The sequence below is a fragment of the Mesoplodon mirus genome (genome assembly GCF_964341445.2).
Source record: "Mesoplodon mirus genome assembly, chromosome: 12".
Classification (NCBI taxonomy): Eukaryota; Metazoa; Chordata; class Mammalia; order Artiodactyla; family Ziphiidae; genus Mesoplodon; species Mesoplodon mirus.
The window spans coordinates 8,449,786-8,472,725 of NC_138988.1; the positions used below are offsets into that span (position 1 = coordinate 8,449,786).

At 48.1% G+C, this 22,940-nt stretch overlaps 1 protein-coding gene across 1 annotated transcript in view; it reads right to left on the bottom strand.

Moving 5' to 3' along the window:
* Nucleotides 1-22,940, bottom strand: part of LMCD1 (LIM and cysteine rich domains 1) — a 58,202-nt gene that overhangs the window by 20,474 nt on the left and 14,788 nt on the right. The window contains exons 2-3 of the mRNA XM_082639198.1: nt 9,381-9,469; nt 1,917-2,172 (exon numbers count right to left, since the gene is read on the bottom strand). Of these exons, the coding sequence (XP_082495324.1) occupies nt 1,917-2,172; nt 9,381-9,469 (345 nt within the window). The remainder of the gene's footprint in view (nt 1-1,916; nt 2,173-9,380; nt 9,470-22,940) is intronic.

The window sequence follows — 22,940 nt, forward strand, 5'->3', positions numbered from 1 at the left end:
TTCTTTTAAAATATGCTTCTCAAAAAGCAAAGCTTAAAAAAAAAAACCAAAAAAACTTTGCCTCTCTTCATTTTATCTAGAAGGGATTTTTTTCTCCCTCTTAAACTCCAGCTTAGCACTGTGCTGCTTGAACCTTCTATGGTGAAGGATCAAGGTTTGTTTGGTGTTTTCTCCACAGATTGCAGGATGATCTGTGGGCTCAGTGCATGTGATGAGAATGTAGCTCAGGCCACATGGGATTTCCACGTGAGGCTGACCACGCAGGAGCTCTGCTCAGCCATCACACACTTGGATGTCAAGTGCCACAAAATTTTCCCAACATTTATTCTCAATTTCTGGGCTTCTGATTGTGGACCAGTCACAAGGCTTTTGTGGAGCAGTGCCAGTCCACAGAGCACACGTGCAGTGTCCCTGGCTGGGAGGCGACGTGGCACAAATACGCCTCAAGCCTGCTGCGTGCCCTGTGCAGCGTAAGGCGGGGGGCGAGACGGTACACGGGACAGGCGTGCGCGTGCCCTCGTGGGCCTTGCTTCACTCCAGTGTGGGGGAGAGGTGATGACGGAGCACAGACAGGCGTGAGACAATGAGAGCTCGAAATAAGAGCTTCTAAAGAAACAATGGAGAACTGGGAGAGAGAGGAAATGTAGTAGGGGGATGGGTGGCATCTTCCACAGATTGGGTAGTGAGGGACGGCCTGTCTGAGATATGACTGGCAGGAGGAGCCAGCCATACGAAGAGCCGGGAAAGGATGTTTCAAGGAGAGGGAACAGCATGTGCAAAGTCCCTGAGGAAGGCAAGAGCCTAGAGAGCCCAGGCCTGCCGCAGAGTGGTCCAGGGCAGGAAGGTGGAAGGTCATTGCCATGCAAAGTACTCAGTGAGGGGGCGTAGCAGGAGCTGTGGGGGAAGCCTGCAGGGACAAGGACACACGGGTCTCGAAAGGCTCTCCTTTTCTCCCCGGAGAGATGGAATTCAATGCCAGGCTTGCATTTCTAACGCTGTAGGGTTTTTTTAATCTCACTAACCTGTAGAAATCATCTGTGTCCTTGCTACTCCAGGTGTGCTCTGGGAGCCGGCAGCATCGGCATGACCTGGGAGCTTGGCGGGACTGCAGATTCTCAGAACGGCCCTGAGCCTACTCGATGTGTTTCTGTGAGCTCTCCAGATGGTTTATACACTTGTGGAAATTTGAGGGGCGCTGGTCTGCTGCTCTGGGTCTTGAAGGGGGCCCACATGGGGTATTACCTGGGGCTTCGTTTAAATACTCGTGTCTGATAATTCTGATCCTGCAATCTGGAGCTTCCGATTTAGTGGTCTGGGGTGAGGCCTGTGCATGGGGACTTTTCTTGGATCCTTTTAGTGGGCAGCCACGGGGTGACCTTGTGCAAGTCACCTGCTCTCTCTGGGTCTTGTCCTTCTCTGGGTGCCTCTTCCTTAGGGTTGTGTAAAGCCAATTTACTTCTCTCTTTTAAACCCAGGAGTTAGGGAGAAGAGAGAAGTGTTCCTGTGCTCTCCCGAAGACTTGCAAAGGGCACATCCCAGGCCACTTTGAGGGAAAATGAGGAACTTATGGATGAACATGAGCACTCTGAGAGTTCTGAACAATAAAACATCCTCTGTTCAGAAGTGGGGAACCTAAAGGGAACCATGAGCAACCCTGTACTAGAGCTGGAAGGGCCCCTTAGAATTCACGTGAACACCTCTACCCATTTCATGGATGAGGAAAACTGAGGCCCAGACAGTTTTTACTTCAAGGTCACAGAGTGAGGCAGGAGCAGGTTTGAAATCATAGCTATTTTCCTACCATTTTTGCAAACTTGCCCTCTTCTTACCTTGTCTTTGACATCCAGGAACCTATGGCATGGCTCCTATTTACAAGGGTAGGGAAACAACCACTTGGTTGCAGGAAGCTCTCTTACCAGTTTCTGGGTGACTCCAGGGGGAGCCCACTCATAGGTGATGGTGTCAAAGGTGGGATCTTTCCCGGTGGCAATGGGGTTGGTCATGATCATTCGGTTCCTCTTGTAAATCCGGATGCCGTCCCCGCCTTTCACTCGTGCCGTGAGGGTGGAATACTTGGAGTCCATCAGCAAGCGGCCAATTTTCCGATCGTCTTCCAGGTCCGAGCTCAGGCAGTGGTCCTCCTGACTGCATTTGCATGACTTGCACATTTTCCTGGGGGGTGGGATGGGGACAAGTGAGAGCAACCTCTAGAAAAGAGAGGCAGAATCTCCCGCTGGCAGCACCTACACTTTAGAAAGCAAGCTCAAAGTTTAACTTTAGTAACTTGAAAAGGTTAGCAGCAGACAAAGGGTAACCGGAGCCCAAAAGGCCTTTGAGATCAGAAACTCACATCTTCCTATCTATCTGTGGGGAATGTGGGTATGACTTTCGTGGGTAAAAAGAGCAGCACATTTTTCTTCTTGGTCATTGGGGTGGCAAAGGCTGGTTCATCACTGGAGATGTTCTACAGCAGGAGTCTTCACAGCCTGTGGGCTAAACCCGGCCCACAGCTTGCTTCTGTAAATAAAGTTTTATTGGAACACAGCTATGCCCGTTCATTTACATATTGTCTTCGGGCGGCATTTGGGCGGCAACAGCAGATAAGTAATTGCAGCAGAGATCACGTGGCCCACCGAGCCTAAAATATCTACTATCTGGCCCTTTATAAAAAAAAGTCTACTGATCCCTGCTCTAAAGAATTATTGAAATTGTCTCCCAAGATTCATGAGCCTCAGAGCTTCAGCAACTTGTAAAACTCTTTAGCACTCATCCTGAAGTAAAAATATAGCTGGAAATTTTCTTCAAGAAACTGGTGGACAGGACCTGTGGGGAAGGGAATGAGTTTAGGAAACCCCTCGGGCTGGAGAGATTGATGTCCCTTGCCAAGGCTTTGTCCTGGGGCTGGGAAAAGGAAAAGCATCCCGGGGAAGCTTCACAGTGACTTGAAGCCTGACACTTCCCTCTGACAATTAAAAACAAAAGCAGTTGGCTGCTTTGTGTCCTGCTGTTAAGGTTTAGATACCCAGAGGGCTCCCCAGTGTGTGAGGAAAACCGCTCCCTCCCTTCCCGGCCGTGTCCCCTTAGGCGTGCTGTATCTCAGATGCTGGAACACACGCGATTTAGAGCTTGTTAGGTCAAGTGAGCTACATCAAGACCTACCGCGGGATGGGGCAGGGCTAAGCCAGAGACATGTCAGGGCAGTTGCACGAGCGCTTCACACCCAGGCCTGCCTGGAAGAACCCTTCTTTTCTCTTCTAAACTCAGGAGACTATGCATTTAATCATTGAGCACAAATTTTGACTGTGGGGCTACCAGACGCATGCCTTCATGGTCTAATCAGTGGTTCCCAACCAAGGTCAGAACTGTCCCCAGGGGGCATTTGACAATGTCTGGAGACACTTTTTAAAAAGAAAATTTTTATTGGAGCATAGTTGATTTACAATGTTGTATTAGTTTCTGCTGTAGAGCAAAGTGAATCAGTCATACATATACATATTCCACTCTTTTTTTTTTAGATTCTTTTTCCATTTGGCCATTACAGAGTACTGAGTAGAGTTCCCCGTGCTATACAGCAGGTTCTTATTAGTTATCTATTTTTTTTTTTTTTTTTTTTTTTTTTTCTGTACGCGGGCCTCTCACTGTTGTGGCCTCTCCCGTTGCGGAGCACAGGCTCCGGACGCACAGGCTCAGCGGCCATGGCTCACGGGCCCAGCCGCTCCGCGGCATATGGGATCCTCCCAGACCGGGGCACGAACCCGTATCCCCTGCATCGGCAGGCGGACTCTCAACCACTGCGCCACCAGGGAGGCCCTAGTTATCTATTTTATATACAGTCGTGTGTATATGTCAATCCCAGCCTCCCGATTTATCCGCCCCCCATACCCTGGTAACCATAAGATTGTTTTCTACATCCATGACTCTACTGCTGTTTTGTAAGTAAGTTCATTTGTACCCTTTTTTTAGATTCCACATATAAGCAATATCATATAATATTTGTCTTTCTGTGTCTGACTTACTTCACTCAGTGTGATAATCTCTAGGTCCATCCATGTTGCTGCAGATGGCATTATTTTGTTCTTTTTTTTGTTTTGTTTTGTTTAAATTTATTTTTGCTGTGTTGGGTCTTCGTTTCTGTGCGAGGGCTTTCTCTAGTTGTGGCAAGTGGGGGCCACTCTTCATCGCAGTGCGTGGGCCTCTCACTATCGCGGCCTCTCCCGTTGCGGAGCACAGGCTCCAGACGCGCAGGCTCAGTAGTTGTGGCTCACGGGCCTAGTTGCTCTGTGGCATGTGGGATCCTCCCAGACCAGGGCTCGAACCCGTGTCCCCTGCATTAGCAGGCAGACTCTCAACCACTGCGCCACCAGGGGAGCCCCCTATTTTGTTCTTTTTTTAAGGCTGAGTATGGAGACACTTTTGATAGTCCCAATGGGGTGCTATGACGTCTATAGTGTAGAGGCCAAGGTTGCTGCTAAACATCCTACAATGCACAGGACAGCTCCCTCCACAGCAAAGAATTATCCAGTCCCAAATGTCAGTAGTGCTGAGGTTGAGAAATCCTAGTCTAATATGAAGAGAAGGAGGTCCCATCACAACCTTCAAGGAGACTGCAGTTGGGGTGGGAGAGGGAGGGAAAATCAGGTGGAAACCATAACATAAGGTAGAATCAGGTTGGGCCACGTGGGAGTTGCATATGCTCTGGGGTGGGGGGGTTCTGCTGCCTGGACCCGTTCCCCCAGGAGGTCAGGATGTGGCCCAGGGAAAGGGCTCAGCGGTGATGGAGGTCAGCAGGCTGCAGAAGGTTAAACACATTTCTCCAGTGCAAGGCTGCTTCTTGCTTTTAATGCACGGGTGTGCAGTGTGACATTAAGGGGAAGAGAAGGCAGCATTTCCAGCGTTATTTGAGCAGAAGCTTCCAGTCCAAGTTCACATTCAGTGCTGCCATTTGAGACATGTTAAAATTGCAGATCTCAACGATAATTCCAGAGAAATTATCTCTAAAGATGAATAGGACCCTAAAGACGGTACAGGGCAAATGCAAGAAGGCTTTTCTTTTCGTTCTCCTGAGAAAGGGTTGCTTGTTTTATGGAACTGGGGCATTTTATTCATGACCCAATCATATTCTTTATGAGCCAGTCATGGAGGAAGCTGATTCTTTAAGAAGACAGGTGAGGGCACTTTTGGTTTATGGGGTGGGGGGGGCAGCAGAGCAGGAAGCGGAGAGAGGAGGACGAGGAAGGAAGTGAAGGAAAGCCCAGCGTCCCACCGGGTCCCCTGACGTCCCCAAACCTTCCATACGTGGACGTCGGGGAGGAAGCTGCCCTTTGCTCTGCTGGTTCATGTAGACGCTCAGGATGCTGTGCGAGGCGTTGGGAATGCAGAACGCTTTGACATGGAAAATGCTGACAAATAGCTGTTCTTTGAGATTGTGTCCACATTAGTTTTCCTTTCTTCATGCTCTTCATGTCACCAGACACGTTTCTGAGACTTTACAGATGAGGAGGACACCCCCTTGGTCCCACCCCGCTCTTTCCAGGCACCCAGATTGCAGGGGACACAGACACATCTGGAAAGATCCTCAATGGTGTCACAACGGCCATTTCTGCAATCTGTCATAGGCAACCTGGAATTATGGAAATGGCATGGCCTTGGCATCTAATCGCAGCCTGAACACTAGCCCGCGACAGACCCCTGGCAAGTTTCTTATCTGTAAAATGGGAGGGTTGGTCTATATCAGGGGTTGGCAAACTACAGCCCACTGGCAGAATCCAGTCCATCGCCTCTTTTTATATGGCCTGTGAACTCTTTTGGGACACATGAAAATGATGAGAAATTTGAATTTCAGTGTCCCTAAATAAAGATTTATTAGAACACAGTCACATTCATTCATTTACGTATTGTTTATGGATGATTTCCTGCTACAAGTTGAATAGTTGTGACAGAGGCCATGTGGCTTGTGAAGCCGAAAACGATTACTATCTGGCTCTTTATTTATTTATTTATTTATTTATTTATTTATTTATTTTTTCTTTTTGCGGTATGCGGGCCTCTCACTGCTGTGGCCTCTCCCGCTGCGGAGCACAGGCTCCGGACGCGCAGGCCCAGCGGCCATGGCTTACGGGCCCAGCCGCTCCGCGGCACGTGGGATCCCCCCAGACCGGGGCACGAACCCGTATCCCCTGCATCGGCAGGCGGACTCTCAACCACTGCGCCACCAGGGAGGCCCTATTTATTTTTTATTTTTATTTTTTTCTGGTACGTGGGCCTCTCACTGTTGTGGCCTCTCCTGTTGCGGAGCACAGGCTCCGGACGCACAGGCTCAACGGCCATGGCTCACGGGCCCAGCCGCTCCGCGGCATGTGGGATCCTCCCAGACCGGGGCACGAACCCGTGTCCCCTGCACGGCAGGCGGACTTTCAACTACTGCGCCACCAGGGAAGCCCTATCTGGCTCTTTAAAGAAAGTTTGCTGACCCCTGATCTAGTTGATGAGTTTTCAAGCTTTCCTGCACCCCCAAATCACCTGGGGAGCTGTGTTAACTTGGGGATGCCCCGCTTGGCCCCCGCCAGTTAGATACACGCGTCTGGAGTGGGATCTGGGCCCGGGCACTAGCGACCCTGTTCCGGAGGGGATTCTCATGCACCCCAAAGCGCGAGAGGCATGAGTATGTCCCTTTCAGGAACTTAGGCACCTCAGGCTGACTTTCTATAGGTTGTCACTCCAAAAGCACAGGAAGCCCAGCTATTGTATTACGGCGCAGCCACCTATGAAGATCCTGACGCTGGCGAGAGGAGCAGAATTAACATCAAAGGGGTGCCGCGATAAGGAGATTGGGGGAATCTATCCAGAGAGACCCCCAAAGGATGTAAAATTTTGTAATTTGCAGAGCCAGTGGTCTCCCTTCCATTTTTCATAGTATGTCCCCTGCTTCCCTCAGATCAGGTTTTTTCCCTCTACTCACTGAAATTGGTGTGCCTTTAAAAAATAAAGCTGTTAGAATGATGATGATGATGATGATGATGATGATGATGATAATGATAATGATGATAAATCTCTGCCTGCGAGGAAGAAGCCTTGCCCTGGGCTCTCTCTGAAAAGCTCGGCCTTCTGGAGGCCCGCTTCCCTCCGCCCTGTATGGCAGCTCAGCATCCTGTGAGGTTGGCCCCTGTGGGCAGGGAGTCCGGCATGGCCACGTGGAAAGCGGGATGCTGAAGGCTGCTGGGGGGACCTCCCCTTACATTTCCATGATATGTTTGTTCTGAAAGTCTCTCTTGTCTTCTCTCTGCACCCTCCTCTCTAAGTAATTCTACTTATTCTGTGCTGCGAATATGAAGACCGTTCTAATTCTACTAACCATGTGAATCCATAATTGGATTCTAGACAATTTGCCTGAAACTATGGAATTGTAAAGCTGGAAGGGGATCCTAGGGCCCACCAGCTCCAACCTTCCCATTTTTCAGATGGGAAATCTGAGGCTTAGAGAAGGGAAGTGTCTTATTCAAACAGAGTCAGCACATGAATTCTGTCCTGTGATTATTAGTTAGGAAACTTTCCCATGAAACCAGACTGGCTGCCACTCTGATCCTTTAAATATCTTTCAAACTACTGAGAACATAAGAACTGAAGCGTAAAAACGGTTTGACACGGTTTCCCTGCTAAGGTTCTGCGACTTCACTGCTCCACGAAGCCTCAAATTTAGGTCCCTATTAAGGTTGTTCCAAGGTGACACTGGATAGGCAGGACCTAAAAGCTGCAGTCTCTGTTTCTCAAGGACAAGTTCACTTGACGTTCAAAGAACTTGTAGGATGATGAGGAAATGGGATGAAAACAGTGCCGAGAGGTTTCTGCTCCTAGCCGAGAGGAACAGTGTCCAGAATTGCCCTCCTGCCATAAACAACTAGGAAACCAGACAAAATATATCAAACACCCATTTTCAGATGCCAGATAACAGCGCGGGACTGTGGTCCTTGAGAGAATGGAAACGTTAGTGCGCTGACGCCATGTGTGCATTTAGGGAACATTATCCCTCGGCTCCAAGAACTCTTGCGGGAGGCATCCTCGCTTGTCTTCAGAGAGCTGATGAGGGGCCAGCCTTGTTCTCTGACACCCTGGTGGCAGATTCAGGACCAAAGGGGTGAAATGATAGGGAGGCGGACTCTTTTCAAGGCCAGAAAGAGCTCAAGTGGCCGAAATAGATGCGTGGGGAGTTCTTCGTCCTGGAAGGACATCCTAGCTGTGGGAGGAATTTGTGCAGGGGACGGGTGTTGGGATTGGATGACCTTGACGGTCCCTGGCATCCAGAAGACCATATGAGATCCTCCGAAGTGGGGACTGCCTGGGAACAGCGTCAAGGAACAATCTTGTGCTTGGACCACAGTACTGCATGCAGAATGGTTGACAGCATGGGATGGGGCTTCATACAGACCTGAGTCCGAATTCTGCCCTCTGGTAGCCGTTCCCCCATTACCCACCCTCAGTTTCCTGATCTGTAAAGTGGACATACTAATACCTCCTGCTTAGGGTTATTTTAGCATTTAGGTAGAAAAGATTTAGCTCAGCTCAATAAGTATTTTTTGTAACTGTTATCTCACAGTGGAAACCAACTTCTCTGAGACAAACATCTCCCCAATTTTGTTCTTCCACTGAGTGCCCAAGGCAACCCTCTGGCAGTGGAGACAAAAGCTCCTTTTTAGCTCTCGTGCCCTACAGGGCTTAGCCTCTCTCTCCTAGGGCTGCAGGGACGGTCCCCCAGGCTGTGCCCTGCACACCTCCAGGGCATACGATCCACACAGATGCTCATGTGAATAGTGCCTGGGGACTGTGCAGAGCGGCAGCCCTACCTCTTACTTGCAGAGTCCTCAATGAAAAGAAAAAGAACAGCGCTGCGAGTCCAAGTCCAGCTGGATCTCACAGCCCTCCTGCCTGGATGTGAATACCAGGTCCTGGTTTTTAAGTACTGTGGACACAGTGACTTTTATTTCTGTCCCAGGGGCACTCTTTGGTCAGAACCCCAGGGGGGATGATGGCGCAGGAGGGGGAGATGAAGCCCATACACCAAACCCCAGGACAGACAGGTCTACTCAGTGTGGACCAGGCACCAGCTAACAACTGTCCACCGCTTCCCAGAGCATCCTCACCGGGCTGAGCTTGGCAGCCTCCACCTGGAAATGGTTTATAAAGCCCTGAACTCCTTCTTCATCTTGGCCCCTCAAGGGCTTTTCTGTCATTTCTGAATTAAGCCAAGCAAGAAGGCATTCACCCCGGAGCCAGTCCACCAGCAACACATGCATCCTAAGCAGTCCCAGCAGAGAATGACCAGGGTTCCCAGGAAGGACAGCCAAGAAATGAAGGCAGGCAGAGCCTCTCCTGACAAACTCCGTTACCTCCATGAATGTGGCTCGAAGCCCGAACACGTCCCCTTGCATCTCAGACAAGGCACACCTCTTGCTGACTGCTGCTGGCCCAGGGACATCTGGAAAAGGAGACAGAAAAGAGGGTGTTTTCCTTCCAAATGTCTTGGACCGGGGATGCTTGACCTCTAAAGACTTGGCATGTCAGCGAAGCGATTGTGTGGGGTTCAAAGGTCTCAAGATGAATAAGCCATCACTTTACTGTTTACCAGGAATGGAGGAGACCAGTCGGGAAAGTGGCCATGGGGTAGGGAAGTGTGGAAGGGTGGAACCTTCCCAGTAGAAATGCCCTGGGGCTCATCCGCCCCTTCCCCCACCCTCACCCGCTCCCCTGATCCACTTGTCACTGGAATGGAATCTTCCAGTGAGTGCCTCCTGTCTCTCATTTATTTGTGATTTATTGATAGGGTATGATTAAACCAAAGCTACAGGCACAAACAAAGGTTCATGCTGCCAAATGTTTATAGCTCAAAGCATAACTTAAATATTTTGGTAAATCATGGAAAATCAGGAGCATTTGAAATCTGGTCGTCTTTTGGAAGGCGAGCAACGCATGAGACAGGTTATATTGTTCATTACCAGCCAAAGGTAACCAAAGTGCATTGGCTGCTGCTGGCTGATGTATTTAGACCCAGCCGGCTCTCAAATGGGGTCTTCAAACCAGCAGCATCACCAGAAGCCTGCAGGAAATGCCCCACCCATGAGGGTCTCAGCCCTTTTGAATTAGAATCTGCAGGAGATTCATATGACATGAAACCTGGAGAAGCAGTGGGTTAGTATATGGATCTGCCAGCTGAGAAACTGACCTGACTCTCCACTGGGGGTGGGCGCTGACTTGGGAAAGGAACCACATGTACTAGGATTTTATCAGGAGCAGTGTTTCATCAACTTGTGGGATAAAGGGATAAGCTCATTCAACAAACTATTGATTCATTTAACCATTTATTTAGCATCTGCTATGTGCCAGGCACAGGGATACATGGTAAGAGTCGCGGTGCCCTAGAGGAATGCACAGTCTAGGGGGAGATGGAGAAACACATACTTATCCCCTTTCTTGGGAAGGGATTAGTTTGAGGCAAGGACAGCTGCCTGTTGTGTAGTAGAAAGACACGGACTTTGGAGCCTGAGAGACCTGGATTCCACACCCAGCTTCATGACTTAACAGCCATGTGGTCTTGGACAAACGGAGCCTCAGTTTCCTTACCTGTCAAATGGGTACAGAGATAATGCATGTAATGTGCCCAGCCACCTTAGCCGCTATAAATGGTAGCTGCTGTTATCTTACACACAGACTTTAGGAGCACAGAGGAAGGTGTTAACCTGAATGGGAATTCCAGACAGGCTTCTCAGAGGCGGTGACTCAGGATTGGGGCTGTGCAAGGTGAGCAGGCAGAAAAGGAGGAGGAGGAGGTCCTAGCAGAGGGGTACAGAAGGGCTGGATGGGTAGGGTGTCACAATCTGAGCACGCTCTGTGGGGCATGACACCTCGACTCTCCCTGCTTGTAAGTGGGTCGAGAAGACAAGTCGTGAGGCCGTCCTGATGGCTAGTGTCAGAATTCAAAGAAGGACATAGGAAGAAACAGTTACGCTTCACAGTATTTCTCTTCTCCCGCGATAATACCCAGCTCCACACCTCCTGCTTGGTGACTGTTGTTTATACCACGTCCTCAGACACTTCGCTGTTCTGTCTAATACACCTTCACAGCCTTGGGAGTAAGAGCCATGTGGCACGTATCTGAAGGGATGCATGTTTATATTTGTGCCTATTCAGTGCTAGATTCATGTTAAAATGGAAAACCAAGACGGTGCTCACCACCGTCTCGTTGTCTGAGCTGCGGAACTTTCATTCGTGGGCGGAACTTTGGTCCCTAAAGCTGTTGGCATAGAAAACCTTGCCTCTTGTTCCTGACACGTTGGATTCTACTAGCTGAAATACAACGATCCCATAACACTTCATGTTTAAGTGATTTGAAGTTTTGCGGGGAGGTGTATGATTTATGAATCAGGCTTCATCACTGGATGGTTTTAGGTTTACCCGGAGGCAGCAAAGCCTGAAAGAGAAGAGCTACGCCGGAGAATTTCCTAAGTGGCAAATCACCCCGCCCACTGGAGCACTGTTCTTCTAACGACTGTTGACTGTCGGATTTAACAGCCATCCTACAAGGGGATTAGCCCTGATGCTTGGCCGGGAGAGCGGAACTGCTGGCCCAGGGTTTGGTTTACATGCAAGGCAGCCCAGCACAGCCGAGCTCGGGCCTGTGGGTCGGGGGGCTGGCCCTATGGTGTCAACTCTGACATTTATTAGCTGTGCAGCTCGAGGCGAGTCGTTTCCCTGCCCAGCCCAAGGTGGTCCTCTGGGAAATGAGAAAACTGGCCTGGATCGGGGGGGGCCCATATCCTGTTGCGTGGAATCCTCGTTCTGTGGGCTCTTACAAAGTGGCTTGTGGCGGAGGTCAGAAGGATTATATGATCAAATAAAAATGGTGGATGCTGGATGGACCGGGGCATCCAGCCCCTTTCAAGAGCTAGCTTATGACAGAGGCAAGAGAGATAGAGAGAAGGCAGCTGTTTCAAGTCAAGAGGTCCGGGCTTCGGGGTCAGAGGTCTGGATTTTCATCCCAGTTTTGTCCCTTTCTTCTGTTAACTTGGGCCAGTGACTGCATCGTGGAGTCTGTTTCTTCATCTGTGTCATGGGGACAATAAGAACCACCCTGTCCCCTGGAGTCACTGAGAGGGTTCAACGGGCTGCTGCACGGAAAGGGCTTAGCATGCACTTATTATGCACTGAATGTTTGCTGTTGTCAGTATACCTCATATAAACATACTCTGAATCAGATGTTCTCAAAAACATTTTTTTTCCCAGCTTCAGAGTTCTAGGCAACTAAGAGGAACTACTTTTCTAGCTGCACACCCCATATACTTTCTTATTGTCTACCTTGTTGCATGATTATAAATCTTGCCTCTCTCACTGGATGCAGGAAGCAGGGTTGGGCTGAGTCTCTATCCTGCTAGTGGGACAGTTTCCATGGCAACAGAAGTCCGTGGGTGAGAAAAATAAATGGCCTTGCAAGGAAGAAACCGATTTGGGCCATCAGGCCACACTTGCTGCCGGTTTCCTGGCTGACAGCTTAACACAATAAACAGCCATTTGTCCACTACGTGCCATTCACCAAGGAGGCAGACAGACCCAGCTCTCCCCGACACAGAAAATGACCATCCTGTTTATCGACGAGGGGAAAACATCAACCAGAACAGGTGTTTCAAATGAGATATTCCGGTTTGTAAACAGTGGGTTTCTCTGATGTGGACGCCATCTCAGATGAAAGATGGCAAAGTGGCTCACAGTAGCTGAGAAGACAAGCGCCTGAAAGGAGCCACCACTTAAAAAAATGGGTTCTTGGAATACAGCATCCATTCTGTCCTTTTTCCCGAGGGGAGGATAAAGTGTTTGGACAATTTTCTTTGGCTCGGGGTAGTAGGATGTGGTTCATCTGATGCTGGGGAACTGAATGGTGTCAGGGACTTAAAAGGACTTGGATGAGACCAGAAGCCCCTGGGACACAAAGGGTGGGGAGCGGCAGGGTCTCCTCCCTCCTCGAACTTTTACCTTCAGTGAACCCCAAGGGAAGTCTGAAAGGGGAACAATGCCACCGAGAGCAGTGGGGGGCTGAACAGGCCCAGAGAGGTTATGCCTCCGCTTCCAGATCCAATAGCCAGTGAGTGAGGGAGCTAGGAAGTGAAACCAGGCAGGTGTTACTTCTTTGCTGTGCTCTCATCTACTGTTCTGTGGCACTTTCCACCACAGTACAGCACTTTAGAGTTTACAAAGTGTATTCACATCCCTTATCTCACTTGGTTTTCACAACAACCCTAGGATGTCAATATCTTGCCTTTGGCTCAGGAGAAAAACAAGCTCACAGAACTGATAGGGTACGATGCTCAGGACATGAGTCACACTCATGTCTTTGGAATCTAGATCCTGTGACTTCTTACCACACCGGGCGTCTCCAGACCCCAGACAGCCTCCCACGAGCCTAGCCTTGACTCGGGGCCTCGGGCCACTTGGGTCCGAGGGGTGGGCGGCGTTTCTGGAGGGATGGGAGGTCCTGGAAGGGTCAGGGGCAAGGGCAAGGTCATGATCACCTTGGTTCCAGGATTTCTACCAATTAACCCTGTTCTGCTAAATAAAGTATAGATGTTCAAGGCAACAGACAGGCTTAAGTGGGAGAGGTGGCAGCCAGAGGAGAAAGAGAATCAGAACCACAGGCAGTGCCTATGGGAGAGAAAGCCAGGCCCTGGCTTCACCTAGTTTATCTGCCCTGCACTGGAAGCCTGAAATGATTACTGGTCACGAATGCATAGGACCAGGCCAGGGAGCTGGCACTCACTGAAACTCTGACTGAAGTTTACATTTTAATTTAACCCATGCACTATAGGCAATGTTAAGAAACCTTTTCTAGATATTTTGGGCCCGTACACTGACTTCTGTAATAGCTCACATAAATATACAATTACAAATGCAATCCATGCCAGGAAGGAGAAAAGGCATGTGCCATGAGATTGTACTTGAGTAGGAGGATTTGACCTAGTCTGTGTGTGTGTGTGTGTGTGTGTGTGTGTGTGTGTGTGTGTGTGTGTGTGTGTGTGTGTGTGTGTGTGTGTGTGTGTGTGTGTGTGTGAAGCAGCGCTTCTCAAGTTAATCAGACACTCTGATTAGCATACAGATCACCTGGGATCTGGCTAGTGTGCAGATTCTAGTCTAGCAAGTCTGGGGGGAGCCTGATATTCCATACTACTCCCGACCTCCCAGAGGAAGCCAATGCTGCTGGTCTGGGGACCACACTTTGAGTAGCCAGGGTCTCCATCAGTGGTTCCCAGACTTGTCTGCCCATTAGAATCACCTGGGGATCTTTTCGCACTTCCAAAGCCTAGGCTGAATCCCAGAGCAGTTTAGCTCCAATCTCTAGGGATGGACCACGGGCTGTAGGCATTTTTGGAAGTTCCCCAGGGGATTTTAATGTGAAGACAAGTTTGGGAACATCCAGGCCTCACCACTGGGCCTTCAGCTGTCCAACGTGGACTTGAAGGCTCTCAGCTCCTTGGCTTAATGTCTCCCCCTCTCTTACTCCACTCGCAGACCACCACCCCCTCCAATGTGAGTTTTTACAGGCCGCCTGCATTTTATTATTGTCCTTTCATTTTGGTCCCATCTGCCCTGGCACAGACCTGCCTCACAGGCTTCCTTGCCAAATGCAGTAACTTTCTTAATAGCCAGGCAGAAAGGAAACCACACCCTTCCTCTTCCTTTCAATTTCACTGGCTGCCTGAAGCCCCTCGGGGGCTCTCACGGATCCTGAGACCCTCTACCAGGCCTGAGGTCAGGGGTGGTCCTCCCCCCCACCCACCTGGAGCCAAAGCAGGGGCTGAGGGGTCGTGCCAGATGGAGGAGCCCAACCTGGCTATGGCTTCAGGTCTTGGCCAAGAGAACCCTGTTTCCCCAAATAGGAGAGGAAAGACTGGGATGTGTAGCCCAGACCCTGGCGGGTTCTGTCTTTTATTCCCTCCGCCTTAAGAGGACTGGCTCAGGACATGGTAGCAACAGACAAGGGTGTGCAGAACCGAATGCTGGCAGTCTCTCCCCTTTTGCAAATTTCCATTCTGTGCCGTCTGACCCACGCGCTCTGTGATGACGTGTAAGTCACCACGGAGACAGGTTTGGATAAAGTGCCCCCTAAAACCACAGCGAGTCCCAGAAGCAGGAGCAACATCCTCGTCTACATTAGAGGTCATATCTGGGGGCAGGGTGTGTGTGTATGTGTGTGTCCAAATCTACTGTTTCTCCCCCACATTTGCTCCTTGGGAATTTCTCTTCCTCTGTCTGGACAAGCACGAATGTGAAGAAATCTCTCCAATTAGGAAAAGAGACTCTCTTTTCCTAAATTGTGCAATGAGAATAAAAATGCATAGACTAAACAAATTCAGATGAGCCCTACTGATCTAGTGCTTAGAATTCTGTGCATGGAAAACTTTTCCTTTTCTCTTTCTGGTTTTAAAGACCAATCCTATTTAAAGTGACAGAAAAGGAAAACACTGGGTGGGTGACGAACTGATTGCAGAAGTGGCTGAGTTGCTAGTATTTTAGGGTAAATACTCAATTATTTTTCCTATTACATGTGTGTGTTGAAGTTGATCCCATGGACTGGCTGTGGTTGGAAGAGTTAGTCTGATGGATTTAGCTCAGGATGTTAGGAGTGTCTGGGGTCCCAAAGAAAGTTGTTGACAAATGCCCAACAAGAGTACTTTTCACTCCTGTGAGAAATGGTGTTTCATCTGGGTTTTGTTTTGGTTTTGTCCATCAAGATAGTTTGTACAGGTTCAGCTCTAGGAGAATTTGGGTTTGGCATAAAATATACCATGTTCTCCTTTGCTGTCCTTTTTTTTTTTTTTTTTAAAGTTGAATATAGTTCCCTTTGCTATACAGTAGGACCTTGTTGTTTATCTACTTTATATACAGTAGTTTGTACCTGCTAATCCCAAACTCTAAATTTATCCCCCCCTACCCCCTTCCCCTTTGGTAATCCCAAATTTGTTTTCTATATTTGTGACTCTATTTCTGTTTTGTAAATAAGTTCATTTGCATCAATCTTTTTTAGATTCCACACGTAAGTGATAGCATATGATTTGTCTTTCTCTTTCGGACTTGCTTCACTTCATATGATCATCTCTAGGTCCATTCATGTTGCTGCACATGGCATTATTTCATTCTTTTTATGGCTGAGTAGTATTCCATTGTATATATGTACCACATCTTCTTTATCCATTCCTCTGTCAGTGGACACCTAGGTTGCTTCCATGTCTCGGCTATTGTAAATAGTGCTGCTATAAACATTGGGCTGCATTAATTTTTTGAATTAGAGTTTTCTCTGGATATGTCCCCAGGAACTGTCCCCTTTCTCTCAATACATCCATGTTTAACAGGTAAAATTAAGTTAAAATCAGGGTGGCCAGGAAGGAGCATTGATTTCACGGATGCTCTAGAGGACATGAAAGGTGAACAGGAAGCATGGTGGGCCCAGACCCTTTGTGGGGTGAGGGGCCTGCTGCTCCTGTATCTCCCACACCAGCTGTCCCTGAAGTGGGTCCCAATCATCTGCTCAGGCTCCTCGATGAGCATGTTCCAGGAAAGTTCTAGAAACCACCATCCAGTTCCTCTTCTTGCTTCCTTGATCTTCCTAGACTAGGTCCCCTCCCCCCTCCCCCCCTTAAGTTCCTGACCGCCATATACGACCGTTTACGGAACATTTCTAATAGTTGTAATCACTTATTTGGTTCTGTTCCCCTGCGGGGGAGGAAATGATTGGAGATCCCCATGGTTCGCATCGTGTGTGAACAAAAAGGGTTAATCTGGCTATGAAAACCAAGTCGGAAAACAAATCCATATGTGGACAGGGAGATATAAAATGAAAGCCTTCTCTGTTTAAGACCCTGCTTTTGCCTCCCCTCCCCCAACCCTTGTCAGACAAGCCTCACTGATTTGAGGCTGGTTCCAGAAAAGCACGAATGCCCAGACCCCCTGCCTTTGGGGTGGCTGGTTCTAAAACCGCACTCCACTCCCAGAGCTGAGCCCACGCTCAACCGGCTGCATCCTGGAAGTTTCCCCCACGATGAAAAACGAATTATTGCCGTCGTGATTGCCTCAGCTATCTGGCCTGCTTGGCTGAGTCTATTAGTAATGTCTGCCTTGTACCACATCATCACTTGGCAGGACGGTGCGGACACCGAATGCTCAGGCAGCCACGATAGGGGATTATCTACCCCTTTTTTCTCTGCCTTCTTTCTGTCTGCCTTTTCGATAAATTGACTCTTCTGTGTTTTTAGCACTTTCATCAAAAAATAATCCAAGAGGCGACAAGACTCAAATCAGTACATTTTTCAAGGGTTGGCAGCTCATGGAAAGGCCTGACAGGAAGGCTGTTTGGACTGAATAGCTGTAGCAATTCTATGAACCAGTTGAAGTGGCAGGGCTCCTCTCTCAGCTGGCACCGCCAGAGCCCTTGCAAGGGAGCAGCCTTGAAATATTCACAGAGTATCTTTTATTACCTTTCACAGGTGATGGGGCTGGGGTCACTTCGAAAAAGAGCCGTACTGAGGGGGGCAAAGAAGTCCCATATCCTAAACTGAGCCACTGACGGCTGGGGGGCTGGATCTGTGTGACAGCTATGGAAAATCTAGGGAGTCGTCAGCCCCGGCCCAGGACTCTGACTCCTTTGTTTAACATTCTATTGACAGGGCGGAAAGCAAACCAGCCTCTTGGGCTGCCAGCTTCTTGCTGAGAGCTGATGTTTACGTGTGGTTGTATCCAAAGCAGGTCCACAAATCTTCTGTATGAGGGACCCTGCTGGACTCAGGTGATAGGATTTTTAGGACTGAACTCTTATTCCCCTTTGACTCTAGCTCCCTTTCAACCAACTGCAGACGCTGCCCGGGGTACTGTGCATAGAGCATCGCCAAGCACAGACAGATCAAACCAGCCCAGGGGGCAAAACCCTTCTCTCCCATTTTTGAGAATTGCCCGTTTCTAGAAAAGCTCGCCCATTATCTGAACATGTCACTGGCTGCTTACTTAGTCAATGTGAGGAGAGGTCCTCCTACCTCTCGCCCCGCCCAACCCCCCAGACTTTTTATGGACCTTTTGAGGCACTCAGCTTCCCAGAGCATGCGCACCGTTTCTTCAGCTGTGAAAGGGATTTCCACAGGGCAGGAGCTGACCTGGCATTTCTTGCCTAACTTAAGTGTTTCCAGAGGCTCCGACAATCTTTTTTTCCTTGGAGTTGTCTTTTTTCTTTCTTAGATAGGCCCTGCCAGCTCTGGGGGAGATGTAAGTAAAGCCACCAGCCTCGCTCAGAGTTATCCAGTCCTCCTGGGAATCTTATTTACAGGTTTACGAAGTAGCTCGGGGGAGTTGAGATAAAAGAAAATAAAGTCCTTGCGGGGAGTCTTTACCGCCCCCGACCCCTTTCCCAAATGAGAGCAAGCTTGGTGCCCCCAGGTTACTCTCGGAAGTGAAAATCTCACTGGCTGCGTGGTTCTTAGGTTTGGACCCTTAATAGACCCCTCCTCAAGTGTAAAACTGTAAGCTTGAGGCTGGCAATATTTACTCGTTAGATCTCTCCAGTTTTACTACGACTCTCCTGATTTTAGAGGCCTGTTGTATCAAGAACAGCTTCCTATAAGGATGTAATTTGGGGTGTGCGGTTGTGTGCCTCTGAATTCTGAACTTGCAGCATCACTGAGCTTTCCAAGGATAACACGCTGTTACTGGAGTCAATTCTGGAAATGGGGGCGGGCCACTTAGCAAACCAAATTGGAGAATTTTTTATCTTGCCTATCTGAATCTTAACATCTTAAAAGGAAATGTGCGTGTAAATGTACAACACTGTTACTAAATGTCTGAAGGCTTTGCTTATATAAATGATTCCTGCTGGGAACCTCACGGTTAACGTATAGGACAAGGGAAGCATTGAGACACACGTTTCCTTCAGCCAACACTGGTGCCTTGATGGAAAAAAGCACTTGTGTTTTTGGGCAGTGTTTTTCATGAGACATTTTCTTGGTTTAAATCAAGTATCCTTCTTATAAATGACTTCTCTCTTCTCTCTTTATTGCTATTAAAACTAACATTAAATATACTTTCAAATATTTCATCCTTTCCCTGATTTTCCCCCTACATAAAGCACTAGTTGTCCATACTCTATAGAGTTGAATTCAGCGTTTACAAAAACCTGACACAAGAAAAGCACTGATTCTTAGAAAGGGAAACACCTTAGAGAGCGTTTAGGCCAAGTTTTTCACTTTTATGAAGCAGAAATTAGCAGATGGTCATTCACTTGGCCACTTTTCAAGGTCCCACCTTTGAAGGTCATGGAACACAATGAATATGTAAAATCAGAGATACTGAGGCCAAGTTCCTTTCCAGAAAATTATCTCTGGAGTAAATTTAGAATTATTCATTTAACCATATGCCCTAGAAGAGATGCCAAATTCCTCTATACCTCTAAGCCATCCCATACGCAGTTCCCTCTGCTTGGACCATCTTCCTCATCTCTCTCCCTTCACCTAACACACTCCTGAACCTCTGAACCTTTAGGTACCCCTATTACAGGGTCTTAGAAAAGCCTGTATCTTATACTTCTTTGTGGTACCCATCATGATTGTAATTATTTAATCATGGATATAACTTTTTTTTTTTTTGCGGTACGCGGGCCTCTCACTGTTGTGGCCTCTCCCGTTGCGGAGCACAGGCTCCGGACGCACAGGCTCAGCGGCCACGGCTCACGGGCCCAGCCGCTCCGCGGCATATGGGATCTTCCCGGACCGGGGCACGAACCCATGTCCCCTGCATCGGCAGGCGGACTCTCAACCACTGCGCCACCAGGGAAGCCCTGGATATAACTCTTTAATGTCATTCTTTCCTGCTGGGCCGTAAGTTCTATGCGGGCAGGGCCCCTGTGTGTCTAGTTCATTTCTCTATCACCAGTGCCTAAGGCAGTGCCTTGCACATAGTAGCTCCTCAAAAACATGGGTTTCAATAGCTTCCTTGGTAACGCTTTCAGTTTTGCCTTCGAGCAATGCTTCTTGGTGCCGTAAAAGCTAACACAACTTGTCTGCAGGACAAGTTGGAAGAAGATCCACCCTGGTTTCCTGTGGTTTCCAGAATTCTAGCCTCCCCTGGTCCCCCAACCCGCCTGGGCAGCCCTTCTCTGCTCCCCTCACTTGCTCCCCTCCCCCCTCCAAGGTTCCAGCACTGGCTCTGGTCTCCCCTTGGTTCTCAGGATGCTTCTCTCTTATGCATCAATCTGCTCAAACGGCTTCAACTCTTCCCTCCGGCTCTTGGCATCATTTCCAGGAGCGTGTTCAGCTCCTGCAAACTCTCTGTGGATAGACTGATGGAATTGACAACTCACCTCCTTTGCCACCCAAACCCACTGGTTCCCCCACGTTTATGGAATCCCTGCTCATCCAGTCACCTGGACCTGCGGTCTGAACCCTAGTCAACTGCTGGAAGAAATGCTCTTCTTACCGGGCGGAGGCTGGCTTTTCCTCCTTGAGGGGCCCATTTCTAGTTTGTGTCACCCCTTCTGTAGTGGATCCCAGAAGGTAGGAGACGTTGCCCTGATGGGAGGACCAGTTTCTGAATCTTCTGGAAGGAGACTCACTAGAAGGAGAGAGAGTCAGACTTCTCTAGAGAAACTCAGAATGGAGCAAACGCCGGCTTGTCCAGGAAATAGAATATATACAAGCACGGGGAACTTGTGAAAACTCAGGCCAATCGGGAGAGCCATCAAGTTCTGCAGACTTTCCTTGGCATTTCTGGCCTTGGCCCATTGCTTCGGAATAGCCCTTCCTCTGCTCCTGCCCTTGACGTGATGCGCCGGCGGAGTGCTGGCAGAGCACCATACATGTTGGAGTTGAACCTGAACTCTGGCTGCTTTTCTCACTGCCTGTGTGACCATGGTGAGCAGTTCCTGCTCTCTGAACCTCGAGTTTTTAAATGCATCATCTTGAAAATGGATAATTCCTACCAGCTTCATGGGGTTGTTGTGAGAATCCAATGTGGTAATTTATATAAGAGATACTGAAAATTGGAAAGTGCTGTAGAGATCAGGTATTATGAAGTATTAGGTGTTTATGAAGCCCTACGTTCCTTCTTCCTAAATCCTATCCTCAGTATACCATCTGTGTGATTGTTTACTTATAATTTTTCTTCAAACAGATCACTTTTAAAAAACCTGTTTCTTAAAAAAAAACCTTTATCCCTAAAACATATAAAAATAGGAATTAAGCCACAGACATAGAAAACAAATTTATGGTTACCAAAGGGGAAGGGTGGCGGGGAGAGATAAATTAGGAGTTTGGGATTAACAGATATATACTATTGTATATAAAAGAGGTGAACAACAAGGACCTACTGTATAGCACAGAAAACTATATTCCATATCTTGTAATAACCTATAATCTAAAAGATCTGAAAAAGAATATATATATACACACACGTGTGTGTGTATAACTGAATCACTTTGCTGTACACCTGAAACTAATACATTACAAATCAACTATGCTTCAATAAAAAGTTGTTTGTTTTGAAAGAATAGGAGGTAGCCATAAAAAATACAATAAATATGAAACAACAACATTAAATTCTAGCTAATACTGTTGCCGTTTTAAAGCTCTGAACCTGAGGACCACTCTCCATCTGTTCAAAGTGACACTGGGCAAGTGATCCAGGTGTTAAAGCCATTTTAGCACCAGGTGCAGACTTCCTCCTGGATATAATCCAAAGGATGAAAGAACTGAAAAGGGGGACAAATTCTGCCTAATGTGATTCAACATTGTTAATGCATGTCTGGGTACCAGCTCAATTCATCTGTGACCAACAAGTTCATGGCCCATCGTTCTGGAACCCTGTAAACACGTTCGATATAGACGAGAAATGGTTTAGAGGGAAGACGAGGACCTGAACATTTAATTCATGTTCATCACGTTAGCTGTGTCACTGTGGCAATTTACTTCATCCCTCTGAACCTTAGTTGACTCATCTGTAAAATAGGACTTGTGTAAAGATTAGGAAAAAACTATGTAGCACAATGCCTGGCACATAGCCTGTGCTTGATAAGTGCAGTTAATAGGCCAAGTGCAAGGGCAAGGCTTCTCTTTTTGCCCCGTATACCAAGAGCAGAACTGGTTCAAGTTTCTGGTGATTTGGTTCCGAGGAGTATGGAATGACTAATAAAAGTGAGGAGAAAACTTGGGGCCATTTTTCTACTCGCAGAGTAAAGAGGAGAATTAAAGTGATCAACTGGACCATTCAGATTTTCAAAAGATGGGGAAAAGAGCAGCCAACAAAGCAATTTCACCCAGCAGAGCTTTGAATAGGCTTATCTCCTCTTTCAAAAAAGAGTTCACGCTCAGCACAGTGTGAAAGGCTGGGCTAAAATTGTAAAGTACCGAGAGGTGTTGATATTAAGCATTTTTAAAGAAGGGAATGTCCCGACTCTGAGCCTTCAGGATGAGAAGAAATATGATGGGTCCAGGGCCCTTCTCAGAATTGCTTGCACTTCAAAGAGCATGTGCTTGGCAGTGATTCTGCCACTTTCCTGAGTTTGTTAACGTGGCTGAGGGAAGGCAAAACTCTTAAAATCCACACAGATGGAACTTTTCCACTGGCTCTATTTTGGTATAAATATTCATTAAGGACTAGAAACTTAAAGTAGATATCGGCCTGAGCTATGAGTGGTTTGGACGAAATTTCAGCCAATTTTCAGTCGTCCCCCTGGATCTTATCTCTCAGGAGGGCCAACCCTTCTGAGATGAGGCTGCCGTTGTTTAGAGGTCCCAGCCAACTTTCTCCCCAGACCAGAGAAATCACTGGAGTTTGTTCTCAAGAGACTTCCAGCCAGAAATGGGGCCTCAAGGTTCAGATGAAGGTTTCAGTTTGTTGTCTGAAGGAAGGAAACAAATGAAGGCTTGGCCCAT